Source organism: Symphalangus syndactylus, chromosome 4, assembly GCF_028878055.3.
Source record: "Symphalangus syndactylus isolate Jambi chromosome 4, NHGRI_mSymSyn1-v2.1_pri, whole genome shotgun sequence".
NCBI classification, from domain to species: domain Eukaryota; kingdom Metazoa; phylum Chordata; class Mammalia; order Primates; family Hylobatidae; genus Symphalangus; species Symphalangus syndactylus.
This window is the reverse complement of record NC_072426.2, coordinates 140,311,908-140,336,443: the sequence shown is the minus strand read 5'-3', so window position 1 is coordinate 140,336,443 and position 24,536 is coordinate 140,311,908. Positions and strand designations below refer to the sequence as shown.

The 24,536-nt window shown below is 34.5% G+C and overlaps 1 protein-coding gene across 5 annotated transcripts in view; it reads left to right on the top strand.

Annotated features, from left to right (window-relative positions):
* The window catches only part of SPOCK3 (SPARC (osteonectin), cwcv and kazal like domains proteoglycan 3), a 481,221-nt gene that overhangs the window by 168,034 nt on the left and 288,651 nt on the right, over positions 1-24,536 (top strand). Inside the window, exon 3 of one of the 5 annotated variants that reach the window (XM_055276337.2) lies at positions 6,100-6,108. The exons of the other annotated variants lie outside the window; for them this stretch is intronic. Within the exon in view, the coding sequence (XP_055132312.1) occupies positions 6,100-6,108 (9 nt within the window). The remainder of the gene's footprint in view (positions 1-6,099; positions 6,109-24,536) is intronic. 5 annotated transcript variants of the gene reach the window in all.

Below are 24,536 nucleotides of genomic sequence, written 5' to 3'. Positions count from 1 at the left end.
TAGAATATCTTAACTCATGCCACTTCCTCTGGGAAGCCATCTCTGGACATACTATGTGAAATTGCTGCATCCTAGACATTCTTAGTCTTCTGTATTTTCTTGCAGTTTTTGTTTGTTTGGTCGGTTGTTGTTTTTTTTTTTTTATTAACAGTTATATTATCTCAAATGGCATGTATAAATACATGTATTTATATATATGTACACACATATATGTAAACTTATTTTTAATCTTTATTGTAAGTTGCATATCAGATTTGTCTATTGTTTTTCATTTATAGAATACCAGCACCTCATTACTAAGTGCAGTTTCAATATGTATATGCTGACCTAATGAATTGATGAATTATGCACATAACAAATAAGCTTGGTTTTTGACATATGCAATAACCACATCTACAATGAAGAATGATTGATTAGTTCTTTATTGTATGGGAACATATGTGAATGGCTAAAAATAAACCAAGTATTTGCAAATTGTTTAGTACAATTACAAGGTAGGATTCATCATCGAATGTAGGTACTGGCTACTATAAGAGGGATTTTTTTTAACTGTAAACAGTTTTAATACTTGCATTGACCTTAAAAATGAGCAGCCAGGCGTGGTGGCTCACGCCTGTAATCCCAGCACTTTGGGAGGCCCAGGAGGGCGGATAACAAAGTCAAGAGATGGAGACTATCCCGGCCAAGGAGGTGAAACCCCATCGCTACTAAAAATACAAAAGTTAGCTGGGCATGGTGGCACACACCTGTAGTCTCGGCTACTCGGGAGGCTGAGGCAGGAGAATTGCTCTAACCTGGGAGGCAGTGGTTGTAGTGAACCAGGATCGTGCCATAGCACTCCAGCCTGGTGACCAAGTGAGATTCCATCTGAAAAAAGACAAACAGAAAAACTTGATTCATTTTTCATAGGTGTTATTTGCAAGACAACCTACACTTTCTCCATGTTTGGAAACAGAAAGTAACTCAAGACTGGTGGCCTTGCACATCAGGTTTCTGAGAAAAGATTAAAACCCTAATGCAGTGATTCTCAGTGTGGTACGAGACCACAATGGCATCAGCATCATTTGAAACCTTATCAGAAACGCAAATTCTGAGGTTTAACCCAAGACCAGCTTACTGCACCTCTGAAGGTTGAGCCCAGAAGTTTATGTTACAACAAATTTCTATGTCACCAGAAATCCATGTTATAGAAGGCATCTATTATATGTTAACTTTTCTCCTATGCATCTAGAATAGTACTTGTTATATATCATCCTGTGGAAAAATTAAGAAAAGAGCCATCTTTACTTTTGTTTCTAAGATTTTTTTTCAGGAATAATTTCTCTTATTTCTGATAGACACAGCTCATAAACTCTCTTAGTGTCAGTATATTGGTGGTATATGTTATCAGCATTTGCTTATCTACTACCACCTTTTTCTGGTTCCATAAAAACAACAGCTAAAAAAAATCTATACCTACATCATTGATTTTATTAAGCACAATTCTGATAGCTAAAAGCAGAAGGCTTTTATTTAGATTATAAATAAATGATGTTTTGAAACAATGTGTACCAGAATTCTATCATGATAGTCCATTTTAGCTCCCTAGTATGTGGGAAGTAAATGAAACATGAGGAAATGAAATATCTTCCATGTCAATAATGGTGTTTACTTCATATATGATAACTTGAAATAAATTCAATAACTTTAGGCAATTTATTGCAGGAGCAATCTCAGATAGCATGCACTCACCATCAAACAGTTCTAAATGACTCTGAACAATTCCTAACATCTATCTTATGGTGAAATGTTATACGAATTGTTTAAGCACCTAGGAGGAAAAGGAACAGATATGTTCTGGGGATAAGATTTGTGGAAAAGTATGATCTGTTGTCACTAGTATAAGAAAAAGTAAATTTTCTAGCAGTGGTTCTTACTGTAACCTCAATATATTTGTTACAAATGTCAGAATAATTGCGTTCTGTATTTCAAGAGAGTAGTGATGACACATGTTTTGAAATTCTACATCATGATATGATAGTTAGGAAAGCAGAAACTGAAGATTCTCTGCCTAGTTTCAAATTCTGGCTCTGAAATTTATAAGCTCTGTGGTCTTGGGCATGTTCTTTATGGAACAGCTATGTTTCAGTTTTCTCACTTATAGAAAAGAAGTTATAGTAACAACTGTACCTCATAGAGTTATGATTATTAAATGAGTAAAAAATTTTAAGTTACTACAAACACTGCCTGGTACAGAGTAAGCATTATCTAAGAAATAAAATCATTTGCAGAAAAATTATTTAGATCACTTTGTTCAAAGAAATATGTCTTGTTTATATTCTTATAGATCCAGGTAGGCCAAGTACTGTAGTCTGCTATTCCTGCATCGTGATTGCTATCTGGGCGGTCTACTCATTAATATTCATTGTTAAGTCCCTAAACTACCTTTGCTTATCCATTTCTGAAGGTGGTGAAAAAATACTATACTTGAAAAAGTGTAAACTTGTAATCTCATTAATTCAATGATCAAATATTTCTCAGTCAACTGTCTTGTGCGTTGTGCTAAAGGCTGTAGAGGCTATATAAAGAATGAGCCTTGGTTGTTTTTAGGGAGCTTTTGGTTCTGTCGAGTAAAGTAGATATTTATATAATATAGCAGAAGTGGAAAGTGAATATTTTCATCTGAAACAGGGAAAAAAATACAATGACAGTTTAATGACACTTCCTCTGGGCTTGGAAGAATAAAAGTGTTGATTGTAGCAAAAATGCTGTGAAATAAACATTATCATTATTCCCATTTAACAGCTGTAAACAGAACAAATCTGAAGTTTCAAGGTAACTTTCCTCAAGCCACAGAGCCCGTCAGTTAGCAGAACCCAGAACCATGTTCAGACTGATCGGATTCCAAAGCCAGATCCTTTTTAGTCTACTTCTTAGGTAAAGGGACGACAGAAATAAGATCTATCTGAACTTCCACTATCAGCATCCTTTTGTTTTAACTTCTCTTGTGTTTGAGCTATTGGTCGTTAGTGAGTGGACAGTACGTTAGTCTCACTTTAATAAATGAATTTTATTATATGAAGCTATGATGTAATTAAAATGTGGTTCATTTTGCAATAACAAAACAAGGACTAAAATGAATGTCTTCTGATGAACTATTAAAGTTAAGTATATTATTTCCCATAGATTTTCAGAAAACATTAAAATCAATAAGCTAAGTAAAATTTCGCTATTTTATTATCAATTTTATTTTCATGACATTTAAAAAGCTTATTTGTTGAAAAATGGTTGAAACAGATAAAGAACATAACCCCATAAATACATTAGGGAAGAACTGTAAAAAGGAAGTTTCCACCGATAATTTACTTTCTCATAGCCTAGTAGGTCAAATATCTTATTCTGTTCTTCCCATGTCACCATTGTAATCTGGGTAGTTTATCCCAACAATGGATGTTTATTATTAAGTATCCATAACATATCATGTGCTGTGTTTGACATAAATACCTATATCATAATGAGATGTCATTTCTGTTCTGGGAACTTAATACAAATATATATTACTTCTACTTTGAGGTGATATGGACTTACCATCTTGCCAAATAACTTGACATCTGTAGAGGGCCTTATAAAAATGGACTGTATTTCCCCAAGTAAAAATGATGAAGGAAAGTTTTACAGAAACCCAGTATAGCACAGCATGAAAATCCAGTCATTCCTAGAATGTATATTTAGAATGATTCTCTTCTCTTTTGGCTATGACACATCTTCCATCATGACACTAGATTCCTCTTTTCAAAGGATGAATTTCGCCACATGGCTCTCCCTCATTAAAAGAAAAATTACCTCCCGTTGAAAGGAAGGAAGCAGATATTTCAATTTAGTATTGTTTGATTCCAAAGTCACCAAATTCATGACCTCTTAAAAATGATCATGGAAAGAACATTGAAACTGGAGACAGAGGTCCTGGAATAAATTTAACTTTCATTTTTTAACAACCAATATGACCTTTCTGGGCACCTGCCAGAGTTCGGTCCAATTTGATAAGCAATTTAATAGCAAAGGAAAAAAGTCTGTTTGGACATTTTTTTCTCTCTTTTCATTTTTTCTCTGCTTTATAAAGTCTTTTCCCTTCCAAGATAAGCATCTCAAATTCCTATAGTCATTCCTCAAAGGACATTTGTTTTGTTTTTTTTCTAGATTCAACTATCAGGCAAGGGAGGAATGAACTGGGGGTTATTACTTCCTTTGATCCCAACATTTTGCTTGCCTGCATTAGATGACATTAGAGTTTTTATCCAGATCACTATTAACTGTGTCAAATGGTTTGCTCATATAAGCTTCCAGTCAAGTGAACCCATCACCCTGGATCCCTCTGGACAAAAGTAGAGGGAGGGGAACAAAAACAGATTCTTCAATTAATAAGCCTCCCACTGTTAAACTGAATTTCCAGGGGCTGTTTGTACCTACAAGACTTTTTATTATACAATGGGTTTCTATGTATGATTGCTCTCATTTTTAATATATTTATAAATCACATTGTCATCTAATTTAACATTTTAATGTGAAACTTAAAGATGTTATTTCTTGATGATTATTAATAATCAATGTGTAGTTTGTATTTACTTTCATTCTAACTTTCACCAGAGACATCAAGATGTAAATTGAACTCTTAGGAGGGTGGGCACCTCAGATACCTACGCTCCTTTAGTGTGGATCCCTCCCAGACTTCTCGTTTCCTATGATTAGAACAATTTCAAGACCGAAGGCAGTACTAGTCATCACTATGACATTTTTGGCTACACTCCATATACATAAGGGCTGTTGCAAAAGCAGCTGTCAAGGCAATGTTTCTGGACTATGCAAGTTCTATCTAGATTTCCATTGACATCAGTGTATTTGCCTTGGGGCTGTGCAGTGACATTGAATATCAATAGTGGACTTATTCTCAGAGAAGAAAAAATATAAAAGAGAGAAACATACAAAAGAGGAAAATATTGCAGAGAAACTGAACTTAAAGAAAAAATATGCAATAGTTTCTTACGGTAGAACCAGTGTTATTATGTACATTTCCTGTTTGGAGGTTAACAGAGATTATGATTTCCAGCATATTCAGGCAATGATCAACTGTATCATTTTTTCTGTTTCACATTTTCTCATGATATAGCCTACATCATTTAATAACTTTTAATATATAGTAACAAATTGAGAGACCTAATATTAGATGCTCTTGTACATGTGTATTAGCAACACATATTCTCATAAACCATGAAATTTGAGACCAATTATTATACTGTGCTTATCCTCATAAGTTTCAAACATTGCAAACCAAGGATTATTCTCCATATTTTACATGACCTTGAAAAATACCTGACCTTTCTGCTAAATAGTCACCCAAGTTACTGACATTTCATATCAATAAAAAGTTTATAGTTAGCCTACCCAGGCGATGTACCATTATTTAACATTTGGTGATCTTAGTAGAAAAATGTAACATAACAATTTAGGTTTGAAAGCCCTGACGATAAAGAAACTAATTTCTAAGACTTCAGTGTTACAACTGATGTTCAGGAACTATGAACAAAGAAAATTAATAACTTGTATAAGTTTCTATAATCCTCTCTTGTTATCCCTATCTTTCTGTAATTAATATAAATTTTATCAGTGGATTTCACATCATTCATGCAGACTCAACACTCTGCTGAATGATATAACCTAGTTTGACCACAGCATTTCAAGTAGACAATTATATTAGCAAAAGTCCTAAACTAAGCCTGCCCCTGAAAGTAAGTATAAAATGAACCTGAAATGAAAGGTCATACTTAGTTGTCTAAACAAAATGACAATACAGTCCTTCACACAACGGAGCAGTCTGCATGGAGATACGAGGTTGTGTACACTCAGCTATATTGTAGATACAAGCACTGGGAAAGGAAAGGCCATGTCAGTGGGCTTCATCCAGCCACAGGGACACTTAGAGTTGAGCAAGTTGAATTCGTTACTCACTGCAGCAAGAGAGAATGCATACGGTGGGGAACTGTGGGGCATCTCAGTAGGAGCAGGTGACAAAGAACCTGACACAGGATTTGGGCTTGGTTGGAGGAATCTTAGGGAAAGTCTGAGGAAGTAGAGGTTTGGTTTGGGTTGGGTGCTGGTAGAATTTTTGTGGCAATTCTATGACTAGCTATCTCAATACATCTTGTCTGTAGGAAGAACAGCCTAGGGCAACCACAAAGCTGTAATTAGTTAAGAGGTACCACTCATTCACTGTGTATTGAGTATTCTTTGGTATTTTGAAGTTTATACAATGACGTTGTCTGAAATGAATGTTCTTTAAGATTGTTAATATCCGACAGGAGAACATTATGGCTTATCTGTGAACCCAAGAATTATAAAATTACATTGGGCCTGAGCTGTGAAGTCAGATCAGTTTCCAGTATCACGGTTGGCCTTTCTCTCTCTCTTTCCCTCTCTCTCTCTCTCTCTCTCTCATACACATTCTCTCTCTTTATTACTCTCTCTCCCCTCCCTCTTCCCTTCCTTCCCTCCCACTGTCTTACCTCCCTCCCTCTGTCCTCTCTCTGCCCCTTCCTTCCCTTCTCTTCCTGCCTTCCCTCCCTCCCTCACTTCCTTCCTTCCTTCCTTCCTTCCTTCCTTCCTTCCTTCCTTCCTTCCCTCCTTCCTTCCTGGAAGAAAAACCTCCAACATAGCACTCTTTTGAGATTTGTGTTACAACTAAGAACTGAACAAAGATCAAGAAGGCTGTAGGTCCCTGCCCCCACAACCTCACCAAGACATGAGAATAAGAAAATCTTATTCTAAATTCATCCAACTTCATTTTAGTAAACAAGCATAAAACAGTCATATTGCCTGCTCTTATGTGCTTGAATATCTTTCCACAGATATTCCTCATAACTATGAAACTCTGCTGTTAAAGTCCCCAAAGCAGTCACGGACAATATGTAAACAAATTACAATACAACTTTATTTACAAACAGACAATGGCCAGTTTTGGCCTGTCAGCAGTAGTTTACAAAACTCCCATGTAAAGGCAAAACCAACTGATCTTCTGGTCATATTGGGCAACTTCTGTAAAAGATTTGGCTTGAAACCAAACAGATCACACAAGAGGTTTTGGGCTCAAACTTTTTCTATCCAACCATATGACTAACTTATACTAGGTAATTAACTACCTATCTTGTGCAGATTTCTATGACATGAATGTTGATTCCCCACTAGGGGATTTCAAATGCTAATTAATCAAGTGCTAAGCACCTTTTAAACATAAGTTGCACACATGTGCTTCAAACTCTTCATACCAAAGTATTTCAAGAAAATTACCACTCAGATAATGTATTTGTGAGATTTCGGTTTGTCAGGACAGAGATTCACTTGGGTATCCTAAGTATTGGATATTGAGTGTAAGGATGCATGTGTTGATAAGAGAGATGCATGAAGAATTCATGGGAGGAACAAAACTATACTACAGCTTGACATTAGGAAGGCTGGAATGAAATGCCATTCAGGAGATGAGACAGAAGTTGGCCAGTTCTTTTGGTTTCCTCTTGTATCTTAATAAGACTCAAATCTGCTTTCCCTACTCGTATTACCTTATCCATTCTGTATCTATATATTTTCTCCTTCACAATTTCATATTAGCTGTAGATTTTGCTTAGCCATCCCTTTGACTTTCTCCTGTTTTTGGCTCCCTCCTTGCCTCTCTCTTTCCCAAGGTATTTCCATCTGCTGATGTTGCTACTGAATCTTTAGTCATTCACAGAGTTCCCATTTGAATTCTCCAGACAGAGATTTTAATGACAACTTAATCCTGTTGTAAAAGTATTTTTCCATCCTTGGTTTTGCTTTTCCTTTTTGGTGGGGTTGTGGCAGAAATATCTAAATTATGTTAGTGTTGTCTTTATTTCATATTAACTACACATGAACATAATATGCATGAGTGAGTGAGTGAATATATGAAAGGAGAGTTGACTCTCTACAATGTTAACAGGAGAGCCACTGACTTTTTTTTTCCTTTTAACATTATTTCATAGTAAAAAAAGAAGACATAAACACTTTATTTACCGAAAGTTTGTTAAATGCCGGAAATTCTGCTTGGTGTATTTATGTGTTCCGTGTAGTAATATCTTCAAAGCCCAGCAAAGGTGATATTATTCAGAGTTTTTCAGTTGAATAAATTGAAGCTAAAAGTATATAATTTTTTCAGTGACCTTCACCAGTTAGTTGTTGAGCTAGAACTTTTACCTGTCTGTATTATTTCAAGATTTTCTGCTATGCCATGCTGCCTCAAAAGCTAGCATAAGAGCAAAAACAGGGATTTATCAGGTGAGCTTCAAAGAAGCATTCTTTGAAGAATATAGGATATCATCATCAAGAATATAGGACATCTGTAATTCCAGCTACTTGGGAGGCTGAGGTAGGAGAATCACTTGAACCCGGGAGGAGTAACATTGTCTCCAGTGAGACAAGATCGTGCCATTGCACTCCAGCCTGGGCAACAAGAGCAAAACTCCATCTCAAAAAAAAAAGAAAAGAAAAAAAAAAAGAGAGAGAGAATATAGGACAGGATCATCAAGATAAGACAAGAAGTTGACATAGAAAATGGTAATCTCAAGGTCTCCTTTTGACTTCTGGTGGGTGTGCCTCCTCCCAGCCTCCTTGCAAGAGATAATCTAACATGCCATTTGTTTTTCTATCCCGGGTAGGTAGAGGTAGATAGTATGACTCCCATCAAAATCTGAGTTAAAATTGCATGGCAGCTGTTGCTTTTGTCATTCTACTTACTCTTCTAAATCTCACTCTTAACCTAATCCCTCAAGGTGCCCTATAGATTTTTAAACACTCTGTTTAGACGTCACTTCTAGAGCTCTGCTTTCCTAAAATGGCATATGATCTTAAATGACTCTTTCTACTTTCTATTTCCTTTGGGTGGAGATGAGAGAAAGGCTCATTCCCGTTAATAAGAGCACAGTACTGCTCAAGATTGCTATAATTTCTTGTTAGGAATGACTGATTGCATGTTCTCAGGGAATGTTTGCAATATAAAAGGAAAGTTAATCAATCAAAATAACTAATTGTTGGGACAATTGGAAACTTGTTTGCAAGTGGCATTCCTTAGTATCAACTGACCTTCTTGTGCCTTCTCACTTCCTCAGCCACTAGTGCAACAGAACATAAGTCAGACAATACTGATGGCAAATTGTCTCTTCACCTGCAAGGTGAACTATCTTAGAGAGTAAGCAGTTGAATATTAGGGACATAGTAGTTCTAGGGCCAAAATCTATGAAAAGTACTCAAGTTTGGAAAATGGTGGGAGTGGAGAACATCTGTTAAAGGCAAATTTGCCATCTATGCATTTTGCAAGAACTCTGCTTGGTGAGAGATTACCTGCTCCCCCCAGATAGCAGATTCTCTCAACTTCCTCATTGTAGGGATTTTAAACTCTACTCACTGCTTTTTCAACTGTCTAAATCCTTTTATCTTTATAGCACATATGGCTTCCCACCCTGAAACTGGTAGGCACAGTTTCTGATCTAATTTAATACCCACATTAGAGTATGTTTTAAATATCATATCACCAAGTCCATAAACAACTATGCTAATGTATGAAGTAGCTCAGTACTGCTCAAAACACATTACAGTTGCCAGTGCCATAAAGTCCCATTTACTTTTGCTTAAAAGTGTTTGATATTGAATTTGCTTTCCCCTAAACTGTAATTAACAACATTCTGAACTGCTTATAAGATTCAATTGACTGGCATTATTAATCACACATTCAAAGAGAAGTTGACCATTACATTTGATTTTTTTTCTTTCTTATGTGTTTTTGGCATCTAATCACTGATGAAAACTAAGGAAATGGCCCTTTTCACCATGTTCCATGAACATTTATTTTCTTGGTGTGTTTAATCTGTAAAGATTTATCCCCATTTCTATTGGCTGCTGATTCTAAATTTCTATAGACATGGAATTAAACCAAGAAATAGTATTTCTTGTCAAGAGGAACAGTTTATTCCAGATAATTAAATCCAGGAATGTTCAAAGAAAACCCAGCAAGAAGCATAAATTAGATTCTATCAAGGGATATAGGTCGTTCCTCATGAATGGATACTGACAAAACAATTTTGTGGGAAGCTTTGAAAAGTCATTAATAGTTTTGAAAGTTTTGAAGACCAGCACATTTAGAAGAGGAAAGAAATAAGGTTTAGTTCTGTGTTTTAAAAATGTACTTCAGATATTCACAGATGTTTCAGTGTTTCGTTTTCTTATATTTGACAGTATCTTTGAGCCTGCATCTAAGATTTTTGTGCATATACCTTTATAAATGCTAGAGACTTCTTTTTTTTTTTATTTGCCCAAATGCCATTTGGAGATGCAAAGAATAAAATGTAAACGTCTAAATAGAATAAATTTAGAAAAACTGACATCTTCCCAGTGATTGTAGAACTGCTCTCTTATTTATAAAAATTATATAGAACTGTATTGAGTACAAAGCCCCAGAGTCAGACTCTAAGCTCCAGGCACACAACAGGCACATTACCTTTTGCCTAGAGCTGCAATATAAGAGGACTGTAAGTATTTGCTGAGTAAATCAATAAGCAATAATAATTTAGGTTAGGATTCCTAAATTATTTTCCATAGCAGATTGCTACTTGCACTTGGAAATTAAATAATAAAATTAAACATTAGCAAATTGAAGCATAATAAAATTAACCTCATCTGTAAATTGAGGTAAAGGATGATACCCGTATCATAGGGTGATTATGGGTTATTATTATTCAATGAAAACTTAATACCTGAACTCTCTCTAGGTATTAAGGACTCATGAAAATATGTTAATGTGTTGATTTTTCCAGAACGCATACATCAACCTTAAAACACTTAGGCTTGCTTTGAATCTGGAAATAAATAAGAAATACATATCTTGCAAAACCAACTCTGATTATGAGTTTGCCTATCTATTTCACCTTAGACAACTTACCTTCTGCTATACTACCTACAGCCATCCGCATTACTTCCCAACACTCCAGGTCCCTCTGCACACACACACACGCACACACACACACACAGAGTTATGATCTGTGTGATTTTGATATACATAGGTATACACTTACATAATAAACATTATGACCTGATAATACAGAGTTTCTCATCTGATAGTGCCTGTAGTTTCTAGATTTCTCTGTACTTCCTTGCCTCTCTGTCTTTTTGTTAGTACTTCTGCATGAAACATCATACCTAAGCCACAGCTTTCATGGTATGCATTCTGACCCTGATCATGTCAAAATAAGGAAGGTTTAACATTTTGTATTAATATGTAGCTACATTATGTTGCTACCATAACTCTCTCTATAGAATGTAAATTACATGAGAGCAGAGATGATGTATTTTCATCTTTCAGTGGTTATAGGCTACCATGGTATGTCATAAAGGTGTTAAAGGAATAATTTGTTTAATTAAAGCACCGTTTCCTCTCCCTGTTGCCTCCTTTTTTCTTTTCTTCCTTCTTTCCTTCCATCTTTCTTTCTTCTCTTACATTTATGAATGGACTCACCTGCAAGTAATAAGTGCAATAAATAATGAAATTAAATATATAAAATACATTACAATGGTTACCAATAGTAATATTTTCTTCTATTGTATTCAAAACTTAACTTTGGGCCATATTAAGGTGCAAATGAGGAGTACAGAGCATCGATAAAACCAATTATTTGTTAAATATTAGTATTGGGCCACATTAGAAAATCATTCTTTTTCTTTTATTCAAAAGAAGGAACAAGGAAGCAGAATTTTATGTCTTAAATGTTTGAAGCAACTTTCTTTTTTCTAACTTAAAACACATGTAATATAGATACTGTCTTTCTGTACACAGGATTATTCTAAAGGGAATGTTGTTCTCTTAAAAATGTTGTGGTAGTTTGAGCTAAGATGCAATTAGATAAGAACATCTTGTGCATTTCCTGGAGTTTCATTTCTACACTTTTCATGTGGGCTATAGCTTTTTTTTCTGTTATGGGTGAGATAACATTAGTGCAAAATAGTAGGCAATGCAGGATTATTTGCCTCTAAAGAATTTTGGGTTGTGTGTGTGTGTGTGTGTGTGTGTGTGTGTGTGTGTATGTAGAATGATTAGTCTTTGAAAACTTATCTCTCTATATTTAGTGAAAATTATCCTTTTGAAACTGACATTTTCAAATCATAAAATAAATACTGAAGGATTCCCATTATTTTAGATGCATATATTATTTAGAGTCACTTAATATAAAATGAAATGAGAAACCTTCTGGTGCATTTCATCTGTACAATTTTTTGCTCCTTATTTTGATCTCAATTGACATATTTTAATGCAATGTCTAAAATATCAACTCAATTCCATGCATAGTTTTACACATAAGTCTCAGATTGCCAGATACTCGTTTTAATCTCATGTGCAGACTTGACTTAATTATGGTAAACGTATATTTATTGGTATGTTTCTAAAAGGATGTAAAAATAGCAAGCTAAGTTATTAAAAGACTATATAAAATTTAAAATATTTCTAATTTTTAGCTTTTGATGGCTGAAATCACATCTTTTTGATTTTCTTGTTATACATTATTGTCTATTATATCAGCTAATGCAAAAAATAATTTCACAGTGGGTCATAAGCCTAATTAATTAATGGACACCTAAGAAAATAAGCAGTTTGTATAGTTTTTTAAAATTGTTTATTTTGTAGATTATTGTTATAAGGGATATTTGTGAACATACAGGGTACAATTTTTACATCGGTTTCCATTGCACAGAGTGTAAGAATTAATTAAAATCTTCTACTGTGTGTAGTTCATTATAATTAGAGATGTAAAATGCAAACTACATAATATTAGCTATGTTATAAAATTTTTCTGTGATTTATTTTTTAATATAACAGACTTTTCTTTTTTTTAGAACAGTTTTAGGTCCCTAGCAATATCAAGCAAGCAGAAGGTACAGAGGTTTCCCACATACTCTGCCTCCAGTACTCAGCTCTCCCATTATCAACATCCCTACCAGAGTGATCACACTTTGTTACAATTGATAAACCTTCTGGACATATCATTAGCCTCCAAAATCTATAGTTTACATGATGGTTCACAGTTGATATTGTTCATTCTTCTGGTTTGCACAAAAGTATAATGGCATGTGTCCACTATTATAGTATGGCACTAAATAGTTTCCCTGTTCCCCAAATCCTCTGGGCTCTGCCTCATTCTTCTCCCCACCCAAACCCTGGCAACCATTGATCTTCTCATGCCTCAGTAGTTTTACCTTTTCCAGAATGCTCTACAGTTGGAATAATACAGTATACAGCCTTCATAGATTAACTTCTTTTGCTTAGTAATATGACATTAAAATACATTTCCCTCAGTGTATTTTAACGGGTTGGTGTTTCTTTTCTCGTTAGTGCTCGTTAGATTCATTTTAATGTAAGTTTTTAAATGTGCAAACATATTTATCTTCCATGGCTACATTTGTTGATAGCTGCTTGATGGGCGTAGACTAATGTAAGAGAGAAGAACAGATATATGTCCTAAATCACATACAAAATAGAAGTAAAATATTGACCAGGTGTGGTGGTGTGCACTTGTAGTCCTAGCTACTTTCAAGGCTGAGGTGGGAAGATTTCTTGATCCCAGGAATTCAAGGTTGCAGGGAGCTGTGGTCATGCTACTGAATTCCAGCCTGGGCATACAGTAAGACTTCATCTCTAAAAAACAAAAAGAAAAAAAGCAAAATATTGTTATTGTGTTTATCTCCCTTTACCATAAGCAAAAATGATTTAAGTGTACTTTTCCCAGCTATCAAATTAACTGAAATATTCACAGCCTTTTGGAGATGTGACATTTTATTATTGGTTGAATTCATAGATTTTTATCAGAAATTGCGAACTTTGAGGCAGCAAGTCTGGGAGACACATCTCTAACTACATTTCTCTATGTCATAGAAATCAATGTGGCTCAAAGAATGGTCCACAGATTGGTGCTGCTTTGTAACCCCAGTGGGATGGGTACAGAAATTGAGTGTCAGCATTGGAAAAGCTTTCACAGCAACTTGACAGAAAAATTATATATTGATTAATTCTAATAGCAATGAATTTGCCTTTGTATTTTGCATGTCTTTTTTTATTTCAATTTTTAAGTGGTTAATTTTCCTGTATTTTATAAAAGGTTTGTTCTGTAATCGATTGGAAAAAAAAATAAAACTGGTTCCTCATGACAAATAGCTTTAGAAGCGCTGCCAAATAGTACAGGCATACACAGCGAAGTTTACTGAATTTGAAATTAAAGAAAATGAGTGCACAATAGGGCAACTTTAGTTAACAATACCTTATTGTATATTTCAAAATAACTAAGAGTGGAATTGGAATGTTCCTAAACCAAAAATGATACATGCTTGAGGTGATGGATAGCTAAATTTCCCTGATTTGATCATTACACATTGTAAATTTGTATCAGAACATTATATGTACTCTATAACTATTATGTATCCATGAAAAATTTTTAAAGGAAATGAGTGAGATTTGACCTCTCTTTCTCTGAAAATCCTGACAATAGAAAAAATGAAGTACTGTTTTGTCAAATGAGAAAAAGAGTTTCCAGAGATTTTCCAGCAACTCCTCACCCTCCCTCTGTGGAAGGGAACCTCTAAAATGGCTGCCATGATCCCTACATTCTGGTATTCATGCTTTTGTGCTCAAATTTGGGCTAGTGACTCACTTCTCCAAAAACAGTGCTATAGCAATAGGATGTCATTTTGAAATCAGCTTTAAAAAGACCACATTCTATATTACCCATCCTCTCACGCTCTCTTGGAGTTCCCACAGTAAGGGAAGCCACGATGTGAGTTGCCCTGTGGAGAGGCCCATGTGGCAAGGAACTTGAACTGAGCCAGTAACAAACTGAAGCCCTCAGTTCAAAACTTAGCAAGGAACAAATCCTTTCCCCAAATACGTGAAGTGTTGGTCAAGACTTCAGAAGAGCAGGCAGCCTTGGTTGACACCTTAGTTTCAGCCACGTGGAAGAGTTGCAGGCAGCAGCGTTCAACTAAACCCTGCCCAGATTTCTGATACTCAGAAAGTGTAAGATAAATGTCTGTTGTCCTAAGCTGCTAAATTTTGGCATAATTTATTTTGTAGCTATACATAAGTGATAAATCTTTACTACAAAAGGGAATGAGTCACGTACTGCCACTGCAAACTCAAGTGGATTCCTGGGAGCTGTTGTTAGCTACTATCTTCCACATAACACTTTACTGATTATTATAATTCTGTTTTGGCTTTCAGGTAAACTAGCTATTTTTTTTTCTTTTTTAGAAAGTGTGTGGATTATTTGGCAGCATTATTTTAGTGTTTTGAAAAAAGTGAAATCTAAAACTAAATATTGGGACAAACTCCAAGATATACACATTACACCAAATTTTTCAATAGTGCAAAGGGTGTTTTGAAAGTCTTCTGTTTATATAATTTTAAAGAGATAATAAAGGATATAATAGTCACAAAGCAAAGCTTTTAGATAAGAATGAATCATATTTTAGTTCAAAGATTTTAGAAGCCATGAACTATGAATGTGACACTGTTACTACAGATAGTAGCAACTGGGCATCAGATTCTCAATTTATACATGTAGAAACCAAATAACAACAATGAAATAAATTAAAAATAGCATCTTAAAAACAAAAATCAAAACTCAGTGGGAACAAAACAGCTTTTAGTTTGTGTCTAAAAACAGATATGTTCAAAAAAGGTATTCACAGGTATTAATCACAATAAAGGACTCAGAGGGAAAGAATTAAAGTTCAGTTATAAATACATCCTCCCTAATACCTAACCAGTATACAATATGAAAGAGCTTATTTTTGCTACTAGAGGGGAAATAAAGCACAGAAATACATTCTTGACTCAATAATGAAACAATGAATGCACCATTTTTCAGGATAGTACTTTCTTTAAAAGATAACTATAATTTTACTTTCATTTATGGTGATCGTTATTTATTTTACACAGTATTTAGCTGAAATTTTGAACAGCACTGTATTTTTGTTGACTCTATATGAAAATATTTAATCAGACTGACATGCATTTAACATTTATATGTTATATAAATTTATTTATTTATATTTGATGATATAAACAGTCTTATAAACTATATTCAACATTTAGCATTATAGATGATTTAAAATTATGAATTATGAACACTAAGATAATGTTTTAAATATCACATGTAAAATTATGGAAATACTATAAATATTTTTACATTATTAATATAATACAAATGTAGTAATATTTATTGCACATATGGAAACATAAATTTTTACAAAGAATGCAAAATAAATATGGAAATATTGGTATTGTTATTTTGCTTAGGCAGTAAACAATATCTAAAGTTTTGATTTACTAATCTAAGAAGCATTCTAGGATTAGAAGCACATTTTTAGTACTTAGAGGCACTTGACCTTAATTTAGCCTTTGATTTTCATTTTAAATTGAGGATCATGAAATTGCGGAATAGATATTTGCAACCTGTGTCTAAAATTTTTTCTGTATACTACATCATAAAGCTTTTTATAATCTTATTTTCCTTGGCTTCAGAATATACATCGTGATTTCTTTTTCTAAAAATATGATAAATTCATCTGTAGATTGTATCCAAAGCTAGATGAGATACTGATGGTCAGAAAAGAAAAATAAAAGTACTTAGAAAATTTAGAGACATTAAGATTTGAGAATAGAATTATGCAAATTCTATTAACGTTCTTAAAATTAATGTTAAGAACAATAAACATCTTCTCCATCTCAACAAAGTATTTTTTGTTTCCTATGTGGAAATAGAGAAGTATTCCATTAAATATTGCTTTCTCATTTTTTTAAGCCTTCTTTTGTGGGTGAAGTATAGGATGGTATAAGACAGTGTAGTAAAAGACCAGTTACTGAATATTTTAAGCTTTTCAGGCCTTATGGCCTCAGTCATAACTATTGAACTCTGCTGTGGTAAGCACTAAAGCAGTTATAACATGTAAAAGAAGGGGTGTGGCTAATAAAACTTTATTTACAAAAACAACTTGTGGGCCTGGCCCATAGGCCATCATGGCTGCTGACCTGTGGTATGCTGGAATGGTTTCAAATGCAGGCTTTGGGGATACACTTCTGGGGTTCTAATTTCAAGAGTACTTCTAAATAGTTGTGTAAACTTTAGCAGATCATGTAATCTCTCTTTGCTTCACTTTCCCATCTGTACAATGGGAGTAATGGAATCACTTACCTCTTGAAGATATTGAGAGTAAAGTTTTCAGAACAGTTCCTGGTACAGGGTGAGTGAGTAATAAATTCAAGCCACTATTTTTATTAAATGTTTTTACATGTGTTAATGTCTTTATAGTTACAATGAAGATTCTTAATATTTAAAAGTCTTACCACAATGAGATACCATCTCACACCAGTTAGAATGGTGATCATTAAAAAGTCAGGAAACAACAGATGCTGGAGAGGATGTGGAGAAATAGGAACACTTTTACACTGTTGGTGGGAGTGTAAATTAATTCAACCACTGTGGAAGACAGTGTGGTTATTCCTCAGGGATCTAGAACTAGAAATACCATTTGACCCAGCGATCCCATTACTGGGTATATGTCCAAAGTATTATAAATCATGCTACTGTAAAGACACATGCACATGTATGTTTATTGCAGCACTATTCACAATAGCAAAGACTTGGGACCAACCCAAATGTCCATCAGTGATAGACTGGATTAAGAAAATGTGGCACATATACACCATGGAATACTATGCAGCCATAAAACAAGATGAATTCATGTCCTTTGCAGGGACATGGATGAAGCTGGAAACCATCATTCTCAGCAAACTATCACAAGGACAGAAAACCAAGCACCGTATGTTCTCACTCACGGGTGGGAATTGAACAATGAGAACACATGGACACAGGGTGGGGAACATCACACACCGGGGCCTGTCAGGGGGTGGGGTGCTAGGGGAGGGATAGCATTAGGAGAAACACCTAATATAGATGACGAGTTGATGGATGCGGCAAACCAACATGGCCCATGTATACCTATGTAACAAACCTGCATGTTGTGCACATGTACCCTAGAACTTGAAGTATAATAAAACAAACAAAAAGTTCTTAATTTATTTACTGAGGCAAAGTATTTCTTTGTGTCTTTCTCTGACATAAATGAACCATAAGTTTTGTGTATCAATTTAAAACTAACCAGTAGACATTCTTTATATATTCAGAGGGATTCTAACCTCAATTTTCAGAGACTTTCAGAGACGAATGAGGAATTGTCCCAATGGCACTGTCCTTTTGACACAATTTATTTTATTTATGTTTTTAATCTGTGGTAAGTCAGGGAGCATAAAATGCTCTGTAAAAAATAAAGGCTCATCAAAGTGTTATAAATGAATTCTTTCAGGATTCTAGGACACAACATGGAAAAATGAGTGCTACTTGGGTAATAAATGTAACACTTGGGGGCTTGAAGCAGATGTTTTGTCTCATACAGATAATTCCTTTATACCCAGACAAAGCTTTACCTAATCTATTTTGTGATCAAATCATGTATTAAGTATTTCTACACAGGAAAGTTTCCTCTTTTGTGAAATTTATTGGCTTAACTATTATGCTAGCCATTCTTCCCAGAATAAGATGAGATGTGTAAATGAGATCATATATATGCCATAATATATAACATATTTCAGAAAAAAAACAGATTGCCATTGCTAATTTTTAGCTTTAGAACTAGCAATGCCTTATGATTTATCTGAGCTATCATAATAGAGGAAGCAATAAAAGTTAATTATAATAGGAAAATTCTAAAGTTTGGTTTGAGAGAGTTTGGGAGATTATAATCATAGAATACAAAAATCATAGAAAATTTCCCTCCCAACTCCTTAGCATAGAGTTACAAAATCATTATATTATTTATATTTCTGTATAGATATATAAAGATTAACAAAGTATTTGTCAATAAGTGGAACCATAGCATATTAAACTTTGCTTTGATTATGGAGATTTGAATGAAAATAAAATGGTTGTAGAAAGGTTAAAAATCAGGAGTCTCCCTGCCATTTATACTTCCCACAACTATGAATATTTGGCTGGTTGACCAACTCCTTGGGAAAAAGTAGGATCTTTCAGTGTGGGACTTCTGGCCCAATCTTTTCTTTCCTGGAGAAGACTAGGGACCCAAAACACTTTCTGTAATTTTTGTTGTGTTTGTAATTATGTTCTCTTTGGGTGGAATTTGAGACTAGGACCTATTTTTCCACTTACTGGCTTGTGGAAAAAATATTTCAACAGTGGTGGTTGTTGCTTTCAAGCGAGACTTAATAGAAACCAGTGGGTCAAGATTGGGGAGTTAGGCAGGAAAGTAAGTTTGGATTTAGAATAACTGATGGGTAGTAGGGGATGAATGAAAAATCCAGAAGGGAAAACAAGCCAGTGGATAAGAAAGAAAAACTCAGAGAAATATGGATGGAATACAGATTAACTCTCATATGCAGAACCAAGTTACTACATGATTCCTCAGGATTTTCTCTAAGATTCTTCTACAGGGTTACATGACCATTTTCTAAGGCTAAAGCCAACATTTAGCATCAGGTACTCAGTAGGGGAATGACATTGGAAGGATTTACGTGATTAATTACAGCAAAATCCTGTGAACAAGGGATTGTTTGGAGGTTCTGTATCTGCGTGTCTGAAGATGTGCGGTTATGAAAGACACGCTTGACCTGACTCAAGATCTTGTATATTTTTTTTCATCTTAACCATTGACTAATTGTATGGCCTGGAGACCTTCCAGCTATTCATTGTTCTGCAACAAACCAGCCCACTACAAACCAGCCCAAAATGTAGTGGCTAACAACCACAGTTTATTATTTTTATCTTATGATATCATGTTCTGACTTTCCTAGCTGGCTGCTTCTCACTTTGAGTCTCTAAAGTGATGGCAGTAAAATGGATGCTGAGTTTTGAGTCAGTTGAAAGTTCAAAATGGTTCTCTCACATAGTTGGCAATTGATTTTGGATGTCATCTGGTAGCCCTGCAGGGGATATAGACAAATGGCTTCTCTTTGTGGCTTGGGTTTCTCTTATGGTGGTTGGATGAAAGGTTTCTCATGAACTAGCATGAGAATGTCCTGAATGCCATTCTGCCACATATTATTAGTCATGCAAGTCATAAAACCGTATGGTATTCAAAGGGAGGAGGATGAAAATTCATCTTTTGGTATGAGTAAGTAGCAGGATGAATATGCAGTGAGGAAAGCCATTGATAAAGGCCTTCTTTGGAGATCATCTATGCCTATACAACAGAAGCTTTGGATTCTTTATCTCTCAATTTTGGAAGAACTAGGTGATACTTCAGATACCTTGGGAAATTATATTTTGGGGTTCCTATGTCCTATATCAACATGTTTGTAAGTTAGGTTTGCCATGAAGACCTCACTAGCAACATTTCAGATTTATTTGTTTTCTCTTCTTGCTCCCATCATGCTTTGAATAGGTTTCTCTTTACATACTTAGTCCATTGTGAATGCAACTGGCTTTCACATTAGATTCCGAGCTCCTTGAAGTCACAAGCTGTGTACCACTCAATTTTCTTTTTCCTTAGAATCTATTGGAGCACAATAAATATTTACTGGAACAGTTGAAAAAAATAAAGTCATAAGCCTGATATGACACTGGAAGATTAATAAGGTCATAATTTATGTGCATTTGGCATCAGAAGTCAAGGGTCAGGGGTCACAATGGAATTATCAAAAATCTGCTTTCGGCCGGGCGCGGTGGCTCACGCTTGTAATCCCAGCACTTTGGGAGGCCGAGGCGGGCGGATCACGAGGTCAGGAGATCGAGACCACGGTGAAACCCCGTCTCTACTAAAAAATACAAAAAAAAAATTAGCCGGGCGCGGTGGCGGGCGCCTGTAGTCCCAGCTACTCGGAGGCTGAGGCAGGAGAATGGCGTGAACCCGGGAGGCGGAGCTTGCAGTGAGCCGAGATTGCGCCACTGCACTCCAGCCCGGGCGACAGAGCGAGACTCTGTCTCAAAAAAAAAAAAAAAAAAAAATCTGATTTCTAACCACCTATTCCATATGTTATAATCTTCCTAAAATGTACCACGTATTTTATTCAAAATTTTTATTTTTACATGATATAATTTAATAAATATATTCATTTGTGGCATCATAATGATTGATAACAATTACTAGAATGTTTTCCTGGCTATAAAAATAGTGCCATTTTTAAATGCATATTGTGAACTAGAACTATATTAATAGTTTGTATACATTAATATTTACAAAGCTTAACAACATTATTATTAGTCTCAATTTTCAGAAAATAAAATTGAAAGTCAGAGTTGAAATATCAGAGTAAATGGTAGATAAAGGTTTCAAGTCTAGACTTTTCTAAAAGCTTGGTCTTTTCCCTGATGTTCTGTTATTCCTTGCTGTTTGCTTTCTTTGATATTTATTTTTCATTCTAATATATTAATTGAAACTGTTAAGCTAAAATTTGAAAATTTATTCCAGGACAAATTCATCCTTAGATCTTCATAATTATTCTTTTTAGCATTTTATTAAATTTTTTATTTTTCATCCTAATTTAATTGAAATTGGAGCCCATTGTTATGTGAACAAGATCACTCATTAAACAGTGAGGTATTCATTTTGGCGACAAGAAGAAAAATGACATTTTAAATATTTTAAACAGTGATACATTAATGAAATTCAGTTAATAAGTATTAACATAATAAAATGTAATTCTGAATGCCTTAAAGTCAACAATATAACATCGATTGGGACTCTGTGAATTAAAAAGAAAAAACTAAGACAGTACTATTGTAAAAGCCTGTCTCCTTTTTGGGTATAGAATAGCATCGATGCTATTACTTTAAGGGAGAATATTGCCAAGATGTTGATTTTAATAATAAAGTGTCAATAAATATAGTTGGCAGTACTACAGCTGAATCAATGTTGGTTTGTATGTATTTCAATTGGATGACTCTATACAGAGGTCTTATATGAAATCCTAGGTAGTTTGACATCAGACTTCAGGTAAGAAAGTGAAATGCTATAGGAATATTATCAGCTAAACTCTTTTCATATAGATTGACCAGAATATTCTATACCTCACCCAGAACTGGACTGTCATATTTGCTTAGAATATGGGCATACTGTAACAAAAATAGTTATCATTGATAATCATCACTTTGACATTCATTTTATATTTGAAGTGTGTCTTCAAAAGCATTATCCTGTGTCTCACTGTATAATGATGTGATCTTTTTTCTATAGTGTTAAAATACTTCATAGCAGTTAACCTAAATTGCAAAATAGTTGTGAAAAAATACAACAAAATTGTGTTCAGTAGACTTCAATAGTGTCTCTGTTTAGTAATATTTAAAAGTATGGTGCTTTGTAAACTTTATTTTTAAACATAGATTTTAGTAAGATTTTATTGCCGAAACATCTCTTCATAGCCGCTGGGATGACTTAAATGGCTTAATAATGGCTAACATAATGCCTGAGTATTACTCTTTTTATGTTCATCTGTAGGCATTTATGGAGCTTTTGGGCATCAGGATCTCCTATTCCCAATTGATTCTGTATCAAACTCTATGAGGATGCTTAAGCAATCTCTGACCTAGTTCTGTGCCAATCCAAATTATTCCTTCAGACAATGGGAGAGTTTATCAGTACAGATGTAGCTGTGTGGACACAAATGAACCAAACAGTTGACCTTTCCATGTAAGCTTATCCTTCTGACCCACTTCACCTGTACAAAGCCTAGTTGTAACCAGTTTTTGGAACAGGAAACTAGCTTCTCCATACTGGGTGTGGTGTTTATTTACACTGATCACCTTTCTGAACTTATAGTTATATTCTGTATTTATAAGAAAATAGAAATTTAGTCAGATATATTTGTATGTTATTTATTATAGCTAAATATGATAAGTCATATAAAGGCATAGAGCATGGACATATGACAGCATAGTTAAATAAATAACAGTAAGTCGATACCAAAGAGTATTATATAGCCATTAAATATTTTGGAGAAAAAAAACCCATACAGTTGTAAAATGTTCTTAATAAAATATTACACAATAATCTACATTTAAAATTGAATGTTTAATATGCTTTCAATATTTGTGGAGAAAATCTGTTACTAGTAGCAGTACTTTGTTGTAAGATATTTTGATTCATTTGTCTTTATTTACCAACAACTCTACATCAGCTGTCTTCAAATGAGTGAATTTTTCTTCCAGAGGATATTAGGCAATAACTTGTTACACTTCCCTTTTGTCACACCTGGTAGTAGTATCCCCACCAGTATCTCGTGAGTAGAAGCAGAGGATGATACTAAATAGTTAGCAATGCACACAATAGTTTCCCTACCCCTAACACAACAAAGAATTATCTGGCTCAAAATATCAATAATGCCAAGGCTGAGAAACTATGCTCTGTAATACATAGGTGTGTTCAATAAAGTGCACACATGTTTTATTTAAAATTAGAGAAAAAGATGCAACATTAAAACCACAAGGAAAAAGACAGTTTAAACAATAAAACACATAAACCCAATTTTTATGTAGACTTTATTTTGTGGAAAACTTGCAGTTATTATTTCTATAAGTACAAGAAGTTGGCAATGGTTTAATATTAAATTCTAATGGTCTCTGTAATTCACTCTGTAAGTTTTTGAACGTGTGTAACAAGAATCCAACTTTGCCTCTTGAAACATTCAGGAGTGGTTTCAGTCGTTTAAACCCAGAATTTCTCCAATTGAGGGCATCTCTTGTAGTTGTTTTCTAAATCCCTGGTTGGCTTATTTTGGATATAAATTGAAGCCTGAGAACAACCAATATTCACACAAAGGTTTTGAAACAAAAAAAATTGCTCCTGAATGAACACTTATGTGAAAATACTTTTATTTCTCATCCTGGCAAAATTCCTAAGATTTAATGAGGTGAAACTGTTTTTTTTTTTTTTTTAATTTAAAAAAAAAAAACAAGTCTAATGATGTCAGAACACAAAGTATATGTCTAAAAATGGTTTAGTAGTAGGACTACTTTTCATTTCCATCATATATATGTCTGATCCCCACAGTGGCCAGACTTCGAGATTGCCCTTGACATAACCAAGAGAACCAAGTTCATGTTTTACAATTGTGATTATAGATTTTTATATAGCTGTTGTCCCAAACGAACCAACCCTGACCATATTATTCCGAAGGAAGATCATTAAATGTGGTTGAGGTTAGATTTTAAAATTATATTCTTTTTAAATATACATTCCCCTAATTCCTGCTCATCTATGCAGGTGTTCAGTATTGCAAACACTATGTGTTGCGTGAAACATGCCGCTTTGACATTATGTGACTTCAGTGCTGACAATGTCAGTTCTACACCTTTTCCACCTTCTTGGGCTCTGTGATGTTTATATAAATGGAGTCACTATTACAATAAAAACTTAGCCACATCTTTTTGGGTGTTGCCACTGGTAGCTGT